This window comes from Liolophura sinensis, chromosome 1 (assembly GCF_032854445.1).
Source record: "Liolophura sinensis isolate JHLJ2023 chromosome 1, CUHK_Ljap_v2, whole genome shotgun sequence".
Taxonomy (NCBI): Eukaryota; Metazoa; Mollusca; class Polyplacophora; order Chitonida; family Chitonidae; genus Liolophura; species Liolophura sinensis.
In genome coordinates, this window is record NC_088295.1 from 34,682,367 (window position 1) to 34,702,952 (window position 20,586).

At 39.9% G+C, this 20,586-nt stretch overlaps 1 protein-coding gene across 1 annotated transcript in view; it reads right to left on the minus strand.

Moving 5' to 3' along the window:
- Positions 1–9,466: 9,466 nt before the first annotated feature.
- Positions 9,467–20,586, minus strand: part of LOC135481423 (cadherin-87A-like) — a 29,877-nt gene continuing 18,757 nt past the window's right edge. Inside the window, exons 26-41 of the mRNA XM_064761272.1 lie at positions 20,358–20,533; positions 19,813–19,977; positions 19,280–19,393; positions 18,458–18,638; positions 17,711–17,934; positions 16,703–16,900; positions 16,232–16,333; positions 15,173–15,287; positions 14,665–14,904; positions 13,199–13,428; positions 12,741–12,829; positions 12,183–12,290; positions 11,516–11,666; positions 10,197–10,324; positions 9,833–9,864; positions 9,467–9,548 (exon numbers count right to left, since the gene is read on the minus strand). Of these exons, the coding sequence (XP_064617342.1) occupies positions 9,529–9,548; positions 9,833–9,864; positions 10,197–10,324; positions 11,516–11,666; positions 12,183–12,290; positions 12,741–12,829; positions 13,199–13,428; positions 14,665–14,904; positions 15,173–15,287; positions 16,232–16,333; positions 16,703–16,900; positions 17,711–17,934; positions 18,458–18,638; positions 19,280–19,393; positions 19,813–19,977; positions 20,358–20,533 (2,273 nt within the window). The 3' untranslated portion in view covers positions 9,467–9,528. The remainder of the gene's footprint in view (positions 9,549–9,832; positions 9,865–10,196; positions 10,325–11,515; positions 11,667–12,182; positions 12,291–12,740; positions 12,830–13,198; positions 13,429–14,664; positions 14,905–15,172; positions 15,288–16,231; positions 16,334–16,702; positions 16,901–17,710; positions 17,935–18,457; positions 18,639–19,279; positions 19,394–19,812; positions 19,978–20,357; positions 20,534–20,586) is intronic.

Consider the following 20,586-nt stretch of genomic DNA (forward strand, 5'->3'; position numbering starts at 1 on the left):
GCAACATTCAAGAGTACATATTTCATACATTTATACTCACGTTTCTATGGTTTCATTGTTGGAAAAGCTATTTTTTCTCTCCTTCCCATCATCCTTTGTCTGGAAAAGAGAACAGAATATGAGTTAATTTACAATGCATATGGCCTATACACCGGTACAGGTACAGTAGGCCTACCTTACTTAGATGGTAATAAGTCAACATTTTTAAATAATGCATACATTAAATTGTTTCATATCGAAAGGGCCCTACGGTTAACGGTTACCGTATGCAGGCTCACTCATATCACTCCTATTTGAATATGAATGTAATTAAGGTTCAAATTAAATCTGATTACCCGGCAGCAGCCAACAATTCGACTCAACAGTTCTACGAGATATTCTCTGCTTAATTAATATCAAAAGACCGGTCTATCAACAAACAGACCTGCAAATCCCAAAGTTGACCGGGGTCCTGCTGACATTAGCTTTATAATTAAATTTGATTAAATACTGTTCCGCAGGTCCGAAGATGGTCAAAATGGTAAGGAACGGGAGAACGAAAGAACGGGCGCAACACACAATACGTGGTTAATTCATGACCAGTGCAGTTGTCATGAAGTTTTATCTTCGGTGGAGATCGGCCCTGTAGTTCTGGAGACATTGTCATATGAACATGGTTGTGGGATGACGGGCGATGGACGCCCAAGGGCTCAAACCCCTGCTGCTCTCATGAGTACGGCGGCAATCCGCTTTATCCACGCGGTTTAGTTTACTTAGAGGGGAGACCACTGCGTTTAGGCACGATGTCGGTTAGAGTGACTTCCCTTGGTCCGCCTTGGCGGAGCTTAAACACCAAGTCAATGTAAATATGTGTTTGAAATCACTCATCACATAACACAAAACGCTTACAAAACAATTAATATTTTTTCGATTCGAGTTAAATTTTAGCGATCCGAATAGGCACTTTTGGCCTAGAGCGAGGCTTATCCGCGTTTGTTCTCCCGTAAGTTAGGACATACCGCTACACAAAATATCCCATGTAACACCCTCTGTAGCTAGACTGGGTCCGAGAAGGCTGGGATTTAACAGACTAATTTAAATTCCAGAAAATCAGACTTTCTCTGATGTCAGGTTTCAAAATCCGTAATTCAAAGAACATGCATATGTGTTAGCTGGGAGCATTTTACTGGTTATGCTGGAAAATTACGAAGTTCACAACCCGAAGTAACTTTCATTTTCGTTCGCAAATTTCTTCCTTTTTTGTCATGCCCAATCACATTAACAATCTTTTCATTACAGAAACATGCTCGATGAAACCTTTATTAAATTACAGTCTGGGACACTCATTTGGCATAATAACTATTTCTGGTACAAGTTGTAGCGATATAGCATGCCTACAACAGTTTCGCAAACACTCGCAGGTCTATCTCCTCTATCGTTCTCTGACGTACCGAGTTCTGCTCGACAATCTTCGCCAGGTGTCTCCAGGTGAGAGCTGCCAGATGACTGGGCCGCCGACTAGAGAGACCTGACAAGGCCGACAACCGGCGACTGGACAGTCCAGACAATTCCGTATCCTCGGGTACACTCAGCATTGTCCTGAAATATGTGTACAACAATCACCTGGCTTTATTTATCTGAATGATGTTTTATATGTACCATACTCTAGAATTTTCAGTTATATGATGGCGGTCAATTTTATGGGTGGAGGAAACTGGAGAGCTCTGTGTAAACCACTGATTTGCACGTCATTTTGATATAGGATAAATAATTTGTGACAAACCTCAGACTGCACCCCCGACGGATTAAGAGTAAAAGTGAATGAATCAATAGATCTCATACACAATGCCAGTGACCAGGACCATAGATGCCTTTGACAAGGGATTAAAACTAAGTGAAGTTAAGTTGCCATTTCGTTATCTTAGTTATAGCAATGGGACAAAACTTTCATATTTAAACGTCTTAACACGTACTAAGTTCAGGCTAATTCCTAAAAGCCAGCTGGCAAAAAAATTACTTGTACGGAGGAAGGGAGTGAATTGATTATATGACATAACGTCGTATTGATGTTATACATGAAGGTAAATCCCAGAGGTCAACCCTATCCCTGTAAATGCAGGGAATCGAATTATCGTTTGTGAAGCGCACATAGTAGGTGCCGCAATATCTCGTTAAGATCATTAGTGTAAAATTTGGTGACATCTTAAATCAGCAACGACATTCCTATAATCATTCCATTAAATGGATGAAGTGCTGTATGCTATACGTTTTACAGACGACAGATGCTATAAGTTTTACAGACGACAGATACGATGCAACTTTCCATTCCATCAGCTCTGCAGGAACTCACGCATGCCGGTAGCCAGTGCTATATGAATAAGCTGAGTTTGCTGTTGTGAATTTTCCATCGGTGCATGTGTCTAGACAATCCTTATAATATATTGGGCATGTATAAGAATGGATTTGAAGAAAGAAAAGTCCAACGGTTAACATGTATGACGTACTGGTACCGCACACGTCCAGCACTGACTTGCACTCTCTTTGTTGTAATGTTGCATGCTCGGTGCCATTTGCGGGTTTGATTTATCGTGTTATATCGCTGAAGGTACTTAATTAGCATGAAATAACTGTCCTAAGGGAACGACGCGCTCTTGTACGTACATGTATCAGACTTAATCATGTAACAGACATTGTTTACTTCGAGGTGACATGCCCTCTGTTTGGTGCATGTTCGAATGACTAGATCAGACTTCACCTCGACAGTTCGCATTTTGTCATGTCTCCAAGTGCTAAATGCCACAGCTTTTAGTGTACATTATCGTCTTTCACTAAAACAGCCTGTATTTGGAGGTGCGTAATGGTCTGTGACAGAGAACAACGTAAACGGGAGAGTCGCTGTTGCGTGGCATGGCCAGGCGTTATCAAATGCCTTATAAAGAGAGTGTACGTGTCAAATAACTTTCCTACAGATCGGTTTACTGAATGCTTTTGTACGCGTTGATTCTTAATGCTGTACTGTCTCAGAATGTATAGTCTCTCTCTCTCTCTCTCTCTCTCTCTATATATATATATATATATATATATATATATATATATATATATATATATATACATTCAGAAGTTCAAATTTTGATCCATCAAGACCTTTAAAATGTATATTGATGTTTTGGAAAACGTCACTGTATTTGTATTTCAAAATTGTATTGCGAGAATGCAAGTTAAGATACTGTTGCTGTGGATGCGTCAATGCTGGGACCAAACTAGAGCTTCGTCATTGTGGGATCCAGGTGAAGGCATATCATTTCAATAGAATATTAAGCCCTGTGTTACACAAGACGGCAATATACCAGCACCACACCATTATTGCAACTACTGAGATATAGACTGAGGAAAGTACTAAGTACATATGCAGATAAGCATAAATACATATCTGGCTAGCACGAAATGTATATGATGCACTCTCCGTATGACATAAAACCATATTTGCAAAAAGTCAGTATGTATGCGACATTAAATCGAAAACTTGGGTAAACAATGAGAAGCCCTATTCAAACAAACATTCACCCACGGCAATCCTCTGGCATCGGCTTAACACGACGATTGCCTATGACGACGGAATGTTACGGTTTGTTTTAGTGTCATTCAAACAGAAGGGTATGTATTCACGTAACCCGTAAAATGTATTGCATCAATAAAAATATGTTTTATCATCACACTGCCTTAGTATATACTTTGACTTCTTTTAGAAAACCACAGTTGTCGAATATTGTAACAAGTTGTATTTTTTTGTCAAAATTTAAAATTTATTTGATGCTTTGTTGAACCTTTTCAGGAGGATTTCGGTGTGTGCGTAAAGGTTGAAATGTGATGGCATGTATATGAATAAACCTATTCCATAACGTCTTCAATTGTACTCTATTAACTGGAGTAAAAATCTTGAATAGTCTCAGCTTTTAATAGTGCTTTTTTAGTTTTATAGCGCTATCCATTGTGCAACTTAGGTAGTCGCAAAATGAGCTATACTTTATAATGGAGAAAGAAGTAATAAACTACGTGATAACACAGAACTACATTTGACTGGACATACATTTCCTTACCTGTTTGTAAAATCCGTTGTAAAATTCCTCGTCTATTTCACAAAGTTAGGTTGCTTCCGTGTTTTCTTCGTATCACTGACTGCAGTGACAGACGTGTGTCCACATCTCACAGCGATGGTTATGTCGTGTATGGACACCATCGGATACAAGGTGACGTTCTAGGTTGTACACCAGCTTACTTCTGGTCGGATGTCAAAGTAGTTCACGGTTTACTTTGTAGTACACGACTCTCCAACAGCAAGGTGAAGCTCCATGTATGCATGTTCGGGACAAAACATCCCTTCTCGGTCCAATGGATTTTATTTACATTGTAGATTTCCCTTTGCCACAAAATCCGATGATCCGCGACGAGAGACCGATGCACTAACGGAATTAGTCAGTACAAGGACTACTAACCGTTATATCGGCAGCCCAAATTTTGGTGAAATGCCATACTGAAGATAATAGTAAAATTAATTGTCCTGACTATTGTAAGAAAGGTGTGAACCATTGTGCTAAGTGTTCCGATGAAAACACGACCACAGGCGATATGTTCCAACAGATCAGCCGTCACCTCTTGGACATGACAGACGATGGGTTCATCTGAAGAACGCCCTTTTCATTCCACCGGACCGCTTACTGGTGGACAATAGCAAGCTTAGAGGCTTCGATCGCCTTCACACAAAAGACAGACATGCTAATAGCGGTGATATTGGTCAGAATGCCGGAACAATGATTGATATAGTCTTCAAAGACACACGAGTGCGAGGACAGTGTACTTTTACATCAAGTAAATAGTAACGGGCGGCCATGTCAATGTGAGGACATAGTGATAACACAGGAGAAGCCGATCTGTCAGCCCTCGGGGATTTGATGTCACGTCAATGCTAGCCAGGAGTATGGTATATACAATGAATCGTGGACCTAGAGTACTGTGCATATCAAACATACCACAATAAGCGAAAGATATTTGATATAGGCCGAGAATTGTTTAAACTAGGTATTAACCATCTTGTTCTGTTTGGCTGCAAAACAGGGCGTGATAAAAGATAAAATCATCCTTGTCTAGCAATGTTTGCACCCACGGGCTAATCAGTTTTTCAAACAGCTTCTTCGTATATACTTGGGCGATAAAAATATTTTCTTCATCAAACCTAATGCTAAAGGCTAACTTAAAGAATATGTACATGGCGATGAAAACGTTTGCTTTGTTTGGGTCAACGTATACGTGTGTGAAAGGAGAGTTTTGGCGATGGAAACGTTTGCTTCGTTTTGGGTCAACGTATACGTGTCTGAAAGGAGAGGTTTGGCGATGGAAATATTTGCTTCGTAAGGGTCATTGTATAAATGTCTAAAGGGAGCACACCTTTGGCGATGGAAATATATTACAGTGTCAACGTATAGATGGTTAATAGGTGGATAACTTAGACGATGGGAACATTTTTTTTCATAAAATACGTACGCGCACAATCAGTCCGTGATGCTTGTCTTCCAAATACACGAGTGTTTTTGTACAATGTCAAGCTGTTATCTATTCCACGCAAATCCCCAAAGCATATTATCCATTTTTTATTTCTTTGATTGTTTTTTTTACGTTGTACTCAAGAATATTTCACTTACACGATTGCGGCCAGCATTATGGTGGGTGGAAACCGGGCAGAGCCTAGGGGAAACTCATGACCATCCTGTCACCAGGCTGGTGATAGACCTTCTCACGTACGGCCGGAGAGGAAGCCAGCATGAGACTTGAACTCACAGCGACCGCACTGGTTAGAGGCTCCTGGGTCATTACGCTGCGCTAGCGCGCTAATCAATGAGCCACCTAGGCCCCGTGCTTCATTTGTAATGTATCTAATGTGTTATAACTGATAGACAAAAGGCATTCATCAATATATGAAGTCCCTCCGAAAATTGCTGTCAGCTATCGGCTTCAATATTTGACCCCTTACATCCATCACCTAATTTACCGTGACGTTGTGCTGTTTAGGGTTGGGTCTCACGAACCATGAGTGAGTGAGTGCTTGGGGTTTAACGTCGTACTTGACAATTTTTCAGTCATATGACGACGAAGGAATCCTTACAGTGCATGTAATGTGCCTCCTTGTTGCAGGACGGGATTCCACCGCTCTTTTAGCTCGTGGTACTTCACTGAGACGCCTTAACGAAGGCCGCTCCGCCCGAGCCATTATACTAATACGGGTCAACCAGTTGTTGCACTATCCCCTTCATGGGAAGATACAACTTCCTCTTTTAAAGTCTTAGATTTGACTCGACCCAGGATTCACCCTGGATCTACCGCTGCCGAAGCGGCCGCTCTACCAACTGTGCTATCGTGGCCGGTCATGAACCATGAACGCAGCGTCATTTAACCGAGTCATTTATTTAAGCTTACGTGAATATTTCATTGATACGACGGCGGCCAGCATTATGGTGGGTGGAAACCGGGCATAGCCCGGGGGAAACCCACGACCATCCGCAGATTGATGGCAGACCTTCCCACTTACGGCCGGAGAGGAAGCCAGGGACTCGTAGCGACCGCATTGGTGAGAGGCTCCTGGGTTATCACGCTGCGCTAGCGCGCTAACCGACCCCAGGTACAAAGACGTGAAGCAACATGAAACAGGTGTATAGCGTCGACAAATAAACTATGGATAAAATTTATTATTATACGATAGCAGTTAATTTTAAGGGCAGAGGAAGTCGGGATGCTCTGAGGAAGCCACCGACTTGAGAAACATTCGTCATATTTGTGTCGGGCAACAGGTTTCTAGTGAACTTCATGCAAAACGACGTCAGAGTGCACCATCGGCTAATTAAGATTGGAAACAAGGCATTCAGGGAATCTTGGTAAAGAATGGCGTTTAACCTACTTGTTATCAAGTGATTGACAGGTAAGCACGTTAATCACTCGGCCATCGCCTGATCCGATCGCTTTATACATGGATGGAAGAACTAGGGTTACCTGCGTAACTCAGATTCATCGGAAACATGAACTAATAATTACTGCTTGAGAGTCATTCAGATTCTCTGCTAGTTGTTTGTAGCGAAAAAGATTTCATCCAATTCAACTCTCTTGAAAGATACCTTTGTGAGCAGAGCGTTTAACGTCAAACACCAAAAAAAAAAAAAAATCTCCAAACTGACCATCGGTTTCAAATCCATTCAGATGCAACAGGAATGAATACCGTTAATTCAATCATTGAACACTCAGATTTACATCAGTGAATATCTTGGCAGATTGAGCAAGTGTGTGACCCACAGTTAAATAACAATTTCTAAGGTGGAAGAAAGTTAGAAACAAAATTCGATATAGATAAAAATAGTAGTTTATTTTCTGTACAAAATCGTTATTGTTTACAAATATGTGAATATTTGAAAAGCGAGAAAGTATTCAGTTAACAAAAAATTGCCAGTAAAATATAACTGTATACATTGGAAATTTGTCTTTACATCTGTACATTAGCCAAGTATGAATATACAAAATACATATAGGCTATAGACTCAAGTGCTTCATTAAAGCTGAAATACATATATAAAACCTGGTCTGCAGAATGTAAATTAAGAATATTTACCAAATAATTACATATATGCTATGTACAATGTCAAAAAAAAAAAAGCTATAGAACACCTGAAATTCTTAACTACGCAATAAAAAGTGCTACCACAGACTATTTTCACATACCAATAGAATGTATTCATCTCAAAACTTCCAGTAATTTTCATAAAATTGTGTTAAAAACAAACCTGTTATTCCTCAGAAATGAAATGTACAGGACGACAAATCAAATGGTTCATAAAATATTAAAAACATTATGATTCACTAGATTCCACAACATATTTTGATCTTTGAAGGACAACAAAAAATACATGAATTTATCAAACAAACAGGAAAAACAGTATTACCAGTAAAGATTCAGAAGAAAATCCCAATAAAGACATCAATACTGGCATAAAAACTACATGTTCATACAGAGGAATATCCCCCTTAGGTTTGCTAGAAACAAATAATTCATGCCTCCCTCTCTTACAAGCCATTAAATTGTTATTACATTACAACCTCCTTCCAGTATTATATTACACTCTTCCATATTACCAGTGAGATTTTACTGCTTTATACTACAAGTACAGTAGTTTTTGGCGGGATTTTTGGGAAACGTTTGTGTGCTGTAAATGTTCATATATATTTGGCTACATGGCAGTTTTGATGAACGTTTCCTCATGATGTTCTACAACCCTACGATGGGTCTGTCCGGGGGAACCATGAGGACTCACGTCACGGATGTCAACCTCAATGCCCTGGGTTTCCATGACAACATCCCTATCTGTAGCGCCATGCCTCGCATGCTGACCTCCAGCCTCATCATCAGGGACGAGTTCTGTGATAATCTTCATATCTCCACCAGTGTAGCCCTCGGGATCCACCTCTGTGATGATGACAGTCTCCGATTCGGCGTTCTGCGATGGCCCCGCCTCTTCTCTCAGGACGGCCTCGATGTGTTCATGAGCCTCCATGGCCTTCTCCGACTCCAGCCTCTGTACCGTCTCCTGCGTTTCTGTGTGTGCTTTCTTCTGCACCGTTGCGTAGACAACATCTTGAGGAATGCTCTGTTGTACTGTGGACTGCTCAGCTACATAGCCCTTGTTTTCATACGCATACGACCGATTAAAACCTGTGTCATAAACTACGGGAGCGGCGTCTACATGCATTATCTCTCTGGTCTGAAACGATAACATTCAAAACATCCTGTCAGCCCAGGTGGAAAATAAGAAGTCCATTCAGTAAAGAACTGAAAAACAAAGGTGACTTTGCAACAGCAGGTAAATATCTTCATCATAAGTTAACCCTTAAATCTTCACCCTTTCTACTGCAAAACATCAAGTGTCAACCTCAGACGTAAATGTCCCTGGAGACTTCAATTCCATAGCATGGAAGCATATGAAAGGAATCTATAATGTAAGGAAAGAGCTAGATATAGATAGACAAAACATGGTTCTCATAGAGCCAAGACTAACAGTTCAGTGTGTTGTTATATGAAAACCAATAAATCACCAATAATTGATGTGAATTACCATGAAAACCTAGGTTTCCAGTTTTCCTTGCTTTACAAATGTACAATTGCAAATTGTTAGATTATTCACAATTTCTTCATTTGAAATACAACCCTACACATAAGTTTATCTATACTTACTCTCTGTTCTTCTCTGTAATGTGAACATGAAAAAGAAAAGAAAAGTCTTTACAACATTATCATTAACGACGCATTTGGAGTAATAGATTTGTAAACACAATTAGATCTTAAAACAAACCACAGGCAAGGTAACCGAATTGCTACCTATTGTTGGCTAAATTTCCACATCAAACAAATCATTCTTGACATGGAAATGACAAGGAATTTTAACTAATACCACACAAAATTACCAATCTTGATAGAAAATGTGCAGCAGAACTCAGGAACAGTGTGCAGACATATACTTACATGTGGCTGGCACCTCCTAGAGAAACAAAACAGAAAAAAACGTGTTTCAGGCAAAAATTTTATCAGGCAAATGAAGAAAAAACTGTATCTTGTTAGGAGATGGTAGTCCCCTGTATACAGTATAGTGGTTTTGCAATATAATGTTTCTCACTGTACAGTACACAGTAATAATATATTTATTGGGCGCCTCATTATTGAAGAATCACCGGTTCTGATTTTTACCAGTTACAAACATTTATGATAAAGTTCTTATTTTGGAAAATAATGAAGAATTTTTCTAGTTAATACTTCATAATTTACCTCCAAAAAGTTTGTCCTTGTCATCTCTATGTCTGGAAAAAACAAAATCATCAGATTATAGTCTTCTTGTATGCCATTAACTTGTTAATTAGATTACAACCTCCTTCCAGTATTATATTACACTCTTCCATGTTACCAGTGAGATATCAGGAGACGTTTATCGACATCAATCATCCCCAAAATTTTGCTTTCATGCAACACTGATCCCAGTCAAGCTTAAAACCAATGCTAAAGATGAGTGCAATCTATTCAGGAAATCAAAACCAACTAACAACAGTTTCATAGGGATACTGTTTTGTGATGCTTTATAACAGTAATACGATATCTTCTACAGGGTCTGAAAAGCATAGAAAATTCCACTCACTTTTTGCGGATGCAACAACAGCAGCAGATGCAGAGGAGAATAGCGAGAACCAAGAGAATAATGAGGATTATCATGACCACCAGTGTGGGCGTGCTCACAAACACTGCCTCACCTGCAGCAGGATTCACCTGAAATAAAACAACAACAGATGTAGAGGAGAATAATGAGGTTTATCATCACCACCAGTTTGGCCGTGCTCACAAACACTGCCTCACCTGCAGCAGGATTCACCTGGAATAACAACAACAACAGATGTAGAGGAGAATAATGAGGATTATCATCACCACCAGTGTGGGCGTGCTCACAAACACCGCCTCACCTGCAGCAGGATTCACCTGGAATAACAACAACAACAGATGTAGAGACGAATAATGAGGATTATCATGACCACCAGTGTGGGCGTGCTCACAAACACCGCCACACCTGCGGCAGGATTCACCTGGAATAACAACAACAACAGATGTAGAGGAGAATAATGAGGATTATCATCACCACCAGTGTGGGCGTGCTCACAAACACCGCCTCACCTGCAGCAGGATTCACCTGGAATAACAACAACAACAGATGTAGAGGAGAATAATGAGGATTATCATGACCACCAGTGTGGGCGTGCTCACAAACACCGCCACACCTGCAGCAGGATTCACCTGGAATAACAACAACAACAGATGTAGAGGAGAATAATGAGGATTATCATGACCACCAGTGTGGGCGTGCTCACAAACACCACCTCACCTGCAGCAGGATTCACCTGGAATAACAACAACAACAACAGATGTAGAGGAGAATAATGAGGATTATCATGACCACCAGTGTGGGCGTGCTCACAAACACCACCTCACCTGCGGCCAGATTCTATTTATCTATTCTTTTTAACTATTTATCTGATTGATGTTTTACTCCGTACTCAAGAATATTTCTCTTACATAATGGCGACCAGCATTTTGATGGAAGAAAACTGAGCAGAGGCCAGGTTGCTGCCAGACGTATGGCTGGAGAGGAAGCCAGCATGAGATAGACCACACTGGTGAGAGCCTCCTTGGTGAGAGTCTCCGCCAAGGAGGCCCCCAATAGGACCTTTTTAATTGTATGTAGAAGTATGTGACTTATCGTGCCCTGTACTAATCCCCAAAACTGACTAAACCAGACCGAATCTCATAATTTTTGAACGAAATTCAATATGTATGAACAATTTTTGTAAAAGGTTTATATGATCTGTATTTTGCAATGACACATGCAATTTTTCATCCAATAATCCAATTTCTAATCTTTATACATTGTAATCATAAGACAACAACCCAAAAGTCTGTAGTTCTTACCCCGACCTGTCGCACATAGAAAATACTGAGGTCTGCAGCATTGGTGGGATCACTAACCACCGCCTGGGTGAGTGTGGCTAACTCAGAGGAGGCAATGGCCACAAATATGCCATTAGAGGTGCGGTACAATCCGTGGAAGTAAACGTCAGACCTGCCAAAAAGAAACTCAACTGCAATTATTTTGGAGACGGAAATAGGTGGGAAAACAAATCTGTAAAGTTATCTTGATCGTGGACATACAATGGTTTAATCTACTTGTTCAGACTTTAGTTCAAGACCTTTTTACTTGGTTGGAGGACGTCTTTGGATAGAAAAGGTTTCTGGATGGAGGAAACGGATGTCTGAGGAAACAGTCCTGTGTACTGGCCATACCTTATGGAGTCAAACGACTAAAGGCTAGTAGGCATTCCGTTACACCTTGTACTAGCACACACTCTACTATTCCAATCAGTGTTTATTTGGTTGTTGTTCAACGCCATAGTCAAGACTTTTTTCACCTCATATATATGAACGCAGTCGTTTTAAGGGTGGAGACAACCAGAATTTCTGCGGCAAATGATCAGTTGTTGCCAAGTTAGTTACACATGCGACACACAGATTTTCACGTTATACTCTCACATGGTTTTCAATTAACACAAGCGTAAGACTAGGCCATTATGTCTCTTACCAGGCTGTGTTGACTGAGGCATCACTTCCGATGTGGCTCTCAATACGGGAGATGCATACTTTGGTATCTCGATCATTTTCCTTCTTGGATAGAAGTACCGCCAGCTGACTGTTTCAAACAAAGGGTAAAGAAAAAACTTATTTTCTTGACATAAATTATGTGTAGAAAGTATCTTTTTTCCCCGAAATAACTCTCCACAGGGTACAGACAGTGCAGAGTTTTCAAACAAACTTGCCATTTTCGCTTTGATGGAGACTAGCATTTATCAGTGAAGAATTTTTTCACTTATGATGACGTACAGGTCTATAGGTGAAAAGAAACCAGAGTGCCCGGGGTATATCACCAAATTTCAACTGACTCAATCCTCAGGCCAAAGCCTCATTGTCATGTCGAGCCAGCCATCTGGCCTCGGGATCACAAAGTCGTCTTAGATTTAAATTTTAATCATTAAATTTGGTATGTTCCTTCCTGTTATTTTAGAAATCTGAAATTTTAACTTTAGTCTAAGACCACTTCATGATCCGAAGACCTGAGCCAGAACCTGATGGTAAGTCTCACTTCTCCAGCTCTGTCTTGATTCCGCGAACTTCCTCTGGGGGCTGAGCCAACACGATCATGGCTTCATTGTCAGCATTTGTCACGAACAGCTGCAACAAGTAAGAAAATGTCTTGTATTTTGTTACGAACACCAAAGTTATTTCTGGAATTCACAAGAAAAAATAAGGAGTGGCAGTATGAAGTTAAGAGGCAATACTGTGAGGGGGAAATGGTATAAGGAGTTAATCAAGTCTTTCCAGTATAACTTTCTTTTTTATATAAAGAGTTAATGAAATCAAACTTTCTTTATTTTTCCTGTAAAGCCACTATATTAAAATATAACTGTAGCATTTCTTATTGCTGTTCAATGTTTTAATGCAGCTTTTCATTTCAACACTGCAAATATTTAGGTGAGCAAGTGGGATGGCCAGAGAAAGCGATTAAGTTCAAGTCTGGGGGGGAAGTGATCTACCACTTACCTCCACTTTGGCCGTGTCTGTAGTGGCACCATCAGTAACTGTCACCTCAAAACTGTACGTCTTCCCTGCTTCCTTCCCCAACAGAGCTTTGTTTGTGATCATGCCACTGCTTGACTGTACAATGAACTGGTTAGTGCCAGACATCGTGTAAGTGAGCACATTCTGACTGTCGGCATCTTCTGCGGTCAGTTGCAAGATGTTTGTGTCCAGTGCAGCGCTTGATGACACACCTGTATATGGAAACCAGATCATCACATTTGGTGTAAATTAAATTTATTTATTTACACCATGGCCAAGAATAATTCATTTCTTCTGCTTTCAAGTCATTTACACAAAAAAATAAAAAGTAAAAACATCAGACAAGTTAGGAAAAAGAAGAATGGGAGTCTCATCTGTTTCTTTCCACCCTCTCTCTCTCTCTCTCTCTCAAGTAACTTACAAATAAACAATGCCAAATCAATGGAAGTAGACAACAAAATTAAATCAAGAGAATCTAGCTGATGTCCACAAAGGCTTTTATGGTTTTCATAAAATGCTCTCCTGGCATCAGGAATGTTCTCCCTTTAATCAGGCATATGAAGGCTGTAAGCTTTGTGTGCTTTTGTGACAAACAACCAATGCTGACATTCTTTTCGTCTGTACACATCATAAATATATTCAACCCAATCAATTCATCTCAGCAACTGGCAATTGCCGAGGTGAATGCCAAAGTATGATCGCTTTGCCACGGCCGTTAAATAAAATTTGATTTAATTCAAGTAAAAAATGTTGTTTTAGGCGTGGAAATTAGTTATCAAACGCCTCTACACTATTAGACGGGGGTTGCCGGGACATTTACTCTACTAACTTTTCACTTAATTCAGGAAATTGTGGTTTTGTTTCACAAATTTCTGACAATTTGGTTCAAGGTACCCACGTTATCAAGAAATGTAATCGAGGAAACCAGTACTAGCCGACAGTCAAAGCTGAATTTATGTGTTTGTATATATCTTAAATATTATTGCTGAGGTAAGTTTATTTTGGCTGAGGAATTATTATTTTGCCTCAGCAATTTTTTGGGCTGAGACAAAATTGTAAATTGAGAGGGCTGTATATTTAAGTACATTTTGGCTTGTTAGCATTTACACACCATCCCACATGAAGGTTGAAGAGTATTTTCATCAGTTAGTGCTTAGATAAGTCGTACTCATTGCTTACCTCCACAACAAAGAGGATTCCATACGTCACCCCGCAGTCTGCCGCAATTACGCGATTACGCGTTGAAATTTCTCATGATGTAAGGCAGAGCATTCCCACAGCATATTTGGGCACGCAGTAAACGAGGACAATACTTTATAAACCGACTTGCTAGTTGTGTGCATTGATCAGTAAGACAGAAAGTGGCACGCGCAAATGGCAGGATCACAAAGGACAAAATTCAGTCACAATTAAAGAAGAGTCACAGCAGCTTTTATATGGAGACTTACAAGCAAAGAACGTTGATTGTGTGAAGCGAGGTGCATTGTCGTTGATGTCGGTGACCTGGATGTGGACTGTAGCCATGTTCTGTGGCAGAGATCGCTTGCTGATTACACTGTAATCACTCACATTGTTATATCCCAAGATTTCTAGAGTGTAAGAGGACTTGACCTCGGCATTTAAACCCTTTATCAGCATAATAGTTCCATTCTTCTGACCAATGCTGAACATGCCATCTTCATTTCCAGCTGTAGTGGACAAAATTACAACATTTCCTCATTTATGTGACAATATTCAACACTTTCACATCAGAAGCTTTATGATCTTATTAAAAAAGCATCAAAGTCTAACAAACTGGAAAAAGGGGCCTTTATAGTACTCATTATGTACATGTACAAAAACACTGTAAAATCCAAAGACTGCAACAGAAGACCCACATTGTAATACATTCACATCACTAAAAATAAGTGTTGTGCATAACCCGAATGATCTGACAAAGAAGTACAGGAGAAGTACCTATGATGGAATAGTAGACAGTCTTGGCATTGGGCAGGTTATCTTCATCAGTGGCTGTGAGAGTGATCACAGGCGTTCCTAACTTCTTATCCTCAGGTATGGATCTAGAGAACACCTGGAAAAGGGAAACATGACATTATTTATTGATCTATATATCGGATTATTGTATTGTTTAAGGCCATACTCAGTGAACTTATGCCATATTCACTGAGCTTTTCACAAAAGCAATGGCCAGCTTTAAGAGATTAGGATTCTTGGAGTGCCAGCTGACTTTTGGCAAGTTACTAACCAACTTTCCCACATGTGACTTAGATGTAAAGCCATAGAAGACAGCGTCAATGACTTTATCTTGCCACCAATGCCCTGAGATGGGCAATCTTGAATATCCTCTGAGAATGCAGGGACTGTACCCATATATCAGGTAACCTATTGATGGAAAGACATTATTGAGAGAGACTAGACAACCAGCATTACAGATAGCAGATATCTGACTTCATGTCACACAATCACTGAATTAGCTCCCATTGTCCCTTTATATAGCAGCATTCAGAAACACTCATAAACTTGCTATAGCTACACCGTCATCAGACCCGTTCTGAAAACCGGTCATTTCTTTCCGACTGAAAATATGTGGCTAAGACTTCTGAAAACACCTGTTTGGAGAAAATGGTTAAGTCCATATTGTCCAAATTACATAATAGTTTAATACTGAACTAAGGTTACTTGACCCAACTAATCATTTCTTTTGTGGCCTGTGGAGTGTGTCTACTCTTGGTCACTTTCATGGTGGCGAGAGAGGTCAGAATGATTGTACATATTTCTGACTAATGTTAAAGAACGAATTCATTGATGGTGAATAAATGGCTTCTTTAGAGTGCGAGTGAGTGCTTGGGGTTTAATGTCGCACTTAATAATTTTTCAGTCATATGCACCTCCTAGTTGCAGGACAGATTTCCATCGCTCTTTTATCTAGTGCTGCTTCACTGAGACAGCTTACTGATGGCAAGTAGGCCGCCTGGTCCTGTCCAAAGCTAATTTCTGACTGTTCCACGGTCTTACCTTTGGGTAAAACCTGGGCAGGTGATCGTTGACGTCCATGATGACAATTCTCAGGAAAATCGTGTTTTTCAGTCCACCTCTGTCACGAGCAACTAAAACAAGCTGGTGAGAGAAAGAGTGCATTGTTAAACCTGTTCAATATTTAAAGATACTGCGCATGCTTGCTTTTCTGGCCTGAACTAAAACTCAGAAGGCATTTCAATGCACAGATATTGCATGTGCTCTGTTCTTTGTTTCAAAGCAGAAAATATATTTACTTACAATAGCTTCTGTTTAAAGGAACCCTATTCCCCTCAACCACTTTCCCACCTTTCTCTTAATCATTCACATCAGGAGAACCCTAGTCTGAAATGCAAACTTTTTAAAAAAGGTTCCATGTGCATTCTTGTAAGGTTCCATGTGCATTCTTGTACAAATGTAAGTCTATTAAAGACCTTCTTGGACCTGAGTTATGTCAATGGAGTTACTTACTGTGTATCTGTCACGTTCCTCTCTGTCAAACACCCGCTCAGCTCGGATCACACCTGTAATTGGGTTTATTCTGAACTCAGGTGTGCGTGTCACATTATCCCCCAAGGCAGTTTCAAATGAGTAATCCACAATAGAATTGACTCCCGTGTCATCATCTTTAGCTTCTACATCGTACACTATCATCCCTAAATATTGCTCCTGTAAACAAGAAGAAGAAACAGGATTGATAATTTACCACATTTATTTGATTGCTAAAGAACATTCCAATTTGAATTGGTAGAATCAATAGAATAGAAAGACAGTAAACGGCATGGTTACACCTTTCCACCTTTCATGTAGGGACAACGTATTAGAGAAAACTACAGTTCACAATATATTTATTTATTTATTTATTTGATTGGTGTTTTATGCCGTACTCAGGAATATTTCACTTATACGGTGGCAGCCAGCATTATGGTATGAGGAAACCAGGCAGAGCACGGGGGAAACCCAAGACCATCAGCAGGTTGGTGGTAGACCTTCCCACTTACGGACGGAGATTCAGCCAGCATGAGTTGGACTTGAACTCACAGCGACCGCATTGGTGAGAGGCTCCTGGGTCATTACGCTGCACTCGCACACTAACCAACGTTCACAATACATATACAACCCACTAGAGACTTTTAGTCGCATCTAAGCATCTCTAAGTCTAGCTGCCTGGTTTCCTCCGACCACAATGCTGGCCGCCATCGTATAAGTGAAACATTCTTTAGTATGGCTTAAAACACCAATCAAATAAATAAAATGTAAGTCCAGCAGTCTATCTATTAACATAGGTGCTAGGTGCAAGATGACCTCAAACACTACCCTTATTCCAGCAAGTTGATTAACAGCAGGCTTAATAGAGATACGAGGGTTGTAAATATCGTCCTCATCCCATATATCAAGTTCCCTATCTGTGGGATGTGTCACAGTTATTACCAATTCACACCTGATGTTACACTGATATTGACATGGCAACAAATTTACCTCCAACACAAAAATGGTCATGTTGTCCCTAGGGGGGATAACCCATATGGGAGGATGGTTCGTCACTGCCTGGACAACAATCCTTAACACAGCTGTGTCCATTTTGTATGGGTTTCTTCCTCCATTATCCTTCACAACGATTGGCATTTCATACGTGTTTGCCCGACCTTGTAAGGATCGAGCTGGCTCAACAAAGCCCAGGGCAGGGTCAATGTAGAACATGGCTGAAATCAGTGAAAACATTGATGACAGAAGTGCTCAGGGGTTGAGTGTCTGACAGAAGTTTTCTATGCTAGCTGCTGACTTTCAGCTGGGCCCAGTGTACAGTGCAACTAGGCCCCAGTACATGTAAGCATATAAGCTTTTAAATACTATAGTACCAACAGCTTTCATCCCACTAATACCTCAAATTTAGCCAAATCTCAACGAGACGAGTTTGAAAATTCACAAGCGTGTTTAATCAAAATTGATTAATTTGATACTGAAAATGTGTGATTTAATATTATTTATCAATTCTGTGTACGTAAGATGTATATATGTACATACTAATGCAAGACTTATTTGACCACTTCGCCAATTTTTGCCAAAATTCTGATGCTCAAAAGGGGAACCAAATTGAGAAGCCCTACCTGACATATTCTGCTAGTTGAGAAAGTTGAAAGTTAGCACAACTTTATCAGATAAATGTGTGTAGCCTAACTCAGCATATGGTTCTACACGTAAATACATTCCTATGACAATACCAACCATTTATACTTGTATTGGCATACTCGAAAACCAGGTTGTTTTGGTCCTTGATATCTTTGTCCCTTGCCGACAGCTGTAAAATTGTCTGTCCTGTACCATAGATTTCAGGGATGGTTTTCTCGTAGACATCCTGTGTAAACTCCGGAGGGTTGTCATTAATATCCTCTAGGGTAACGTACACCTGAGGTTGAAAAAACCTAGAGTGAGGACAATCAATTATAGCCGGCAAATATATACAACCCGCTGGAGAAAAATCAATACAGCAGGATACGCAAAATGTAGATACATAAATACCTTCAGTGTTAAAAACCTTCTTCAAACAACAGCATGACGACTGATAACTGGTGATACATTTTTGAAAATCTAAATAATTTACCATTTCTTCACATCAATAAAAATCTTCTTTTATTTGATTTTATATTTATTTTACATGTACGTATATACTTGATCCATTTTTCTTTACGCCTTAGTTAAGAATATTTCACTTATGCGACTGAGGACAAAATTATGGCAGGACCATCCTTCTCATGTAGACCGGAGAGGAATCCAGCAAATGCTGGATTTGAATTCACAGCGACCACAACCATACTTGTGTATATGTGTGCACGGATTTCTGTCCTGAACAAGATAATGAACATAGCCTTTTACGTGACAAAGCTCCAAGCTCGGACTGGTGGGCTTAACATCTAACTGGTATTGTCACAGGCAGAGGCTAGTACTCTTGGCAGGAGGCGAGAGTACAATGCAGTTTACACCCATCCTCTAATGTTTTATATGATTTTTTTTTTTTTAAATTCAAATGTCTTTGAAGGTAGCCCACACCTGTACAGAGGCAGTCCTCTGGTCATCTGGGTCACCATCATAGGCCAGCACTTGGAAGGTGATGTCAGAGTTCATCTCCCGGTCAAGGTCATTAGCCCGCAATGTGATGTTACCCTGAAAACAAGATTGAGAGTATATGTTTATATGTTTTATATGTGTGAATTGTCGTACACAACAACAGTATCATGCTCATCTGAGAAATGTTATACCCATAACAACTAGAATAATTTATTGCAGTGGATTTACATGGCTCTTGAACACTTAATTGTGCACAAAAAACGGCAGCTGGACCCTACAACCAATGGTATTTATCCCCTATGATATCTTCAATCACAGAAATAGCATCATTCTCTTTATGTAGGTTGCACAGTTGCATCAATGTACAGGTGAAACAAGGTAGACACATTCTCGCTATATCAGTAAACACAAAAAAGTGAAAAATCTGCACAGTTTTGGGTGACATATTAGTACACTGGTACTAGGTACTTCTTTAACAAACCCACTGATTTTATCATTTATTGAAAACTACTCACTGTGTCTCTATCTACTTGAAATCGAGTTTCTGTGTCCCTCAGACCATAGTGGACATCTCCAAACAGCCCAGCATCCAAGTCGGTGGCCAACACAGAGAGAACAAAGTCTCCAGGTTTGGACCCGTCCGGTGAGCCACTCTCCTTAATATTTACAGAATAGCTTCCCTACAGGCATAAACAAATCAAACTTGCTTTCAACTGAATTAATGATTTTTCAAACTAATGAATAACACCAGTGTTGCATGAAGATGTGCAATTGCATTTGTCAACTCTGCACATTATATTAATAAACTATAAAAAGAAATAAAGGCTATATAAAGGTTTGTCTCCAAAAAGGATTTAAATTTGCACTAAGCAAATATCTGTTTTCTCTGCAGCTTGAGCAGCCAAATATTAGCCAATTTAAAAAAGAAAGAATCATTTTCCAAATCCCCCTTTTGTGCTTTTATCAAAATCTAATACATGTATCAGTTTTTCCACAGTTTCATGACCACAGAACAACAGTTATTCATACTAGTGTATTATATGAAGGAAACACTGCTAACCTTAGAAAATCTGGGAGTATTGTCATTGATGTTGGTCAAGTTCACAATTACAGTGGCATCAGAGTAAAGGGGAGATAAGCCATTGTCGTAAGCACGAACAGTAAAGTTGTAGATCTTTGGCTGAGGGTTACCCTTATCGAAGTCAAAATCCATTCGTCTGTTCACAGTTACCTCACCTGAAACAAGAGTAGTGATCAAATTATATTTCTCCAATTTTCCATCAGTCATA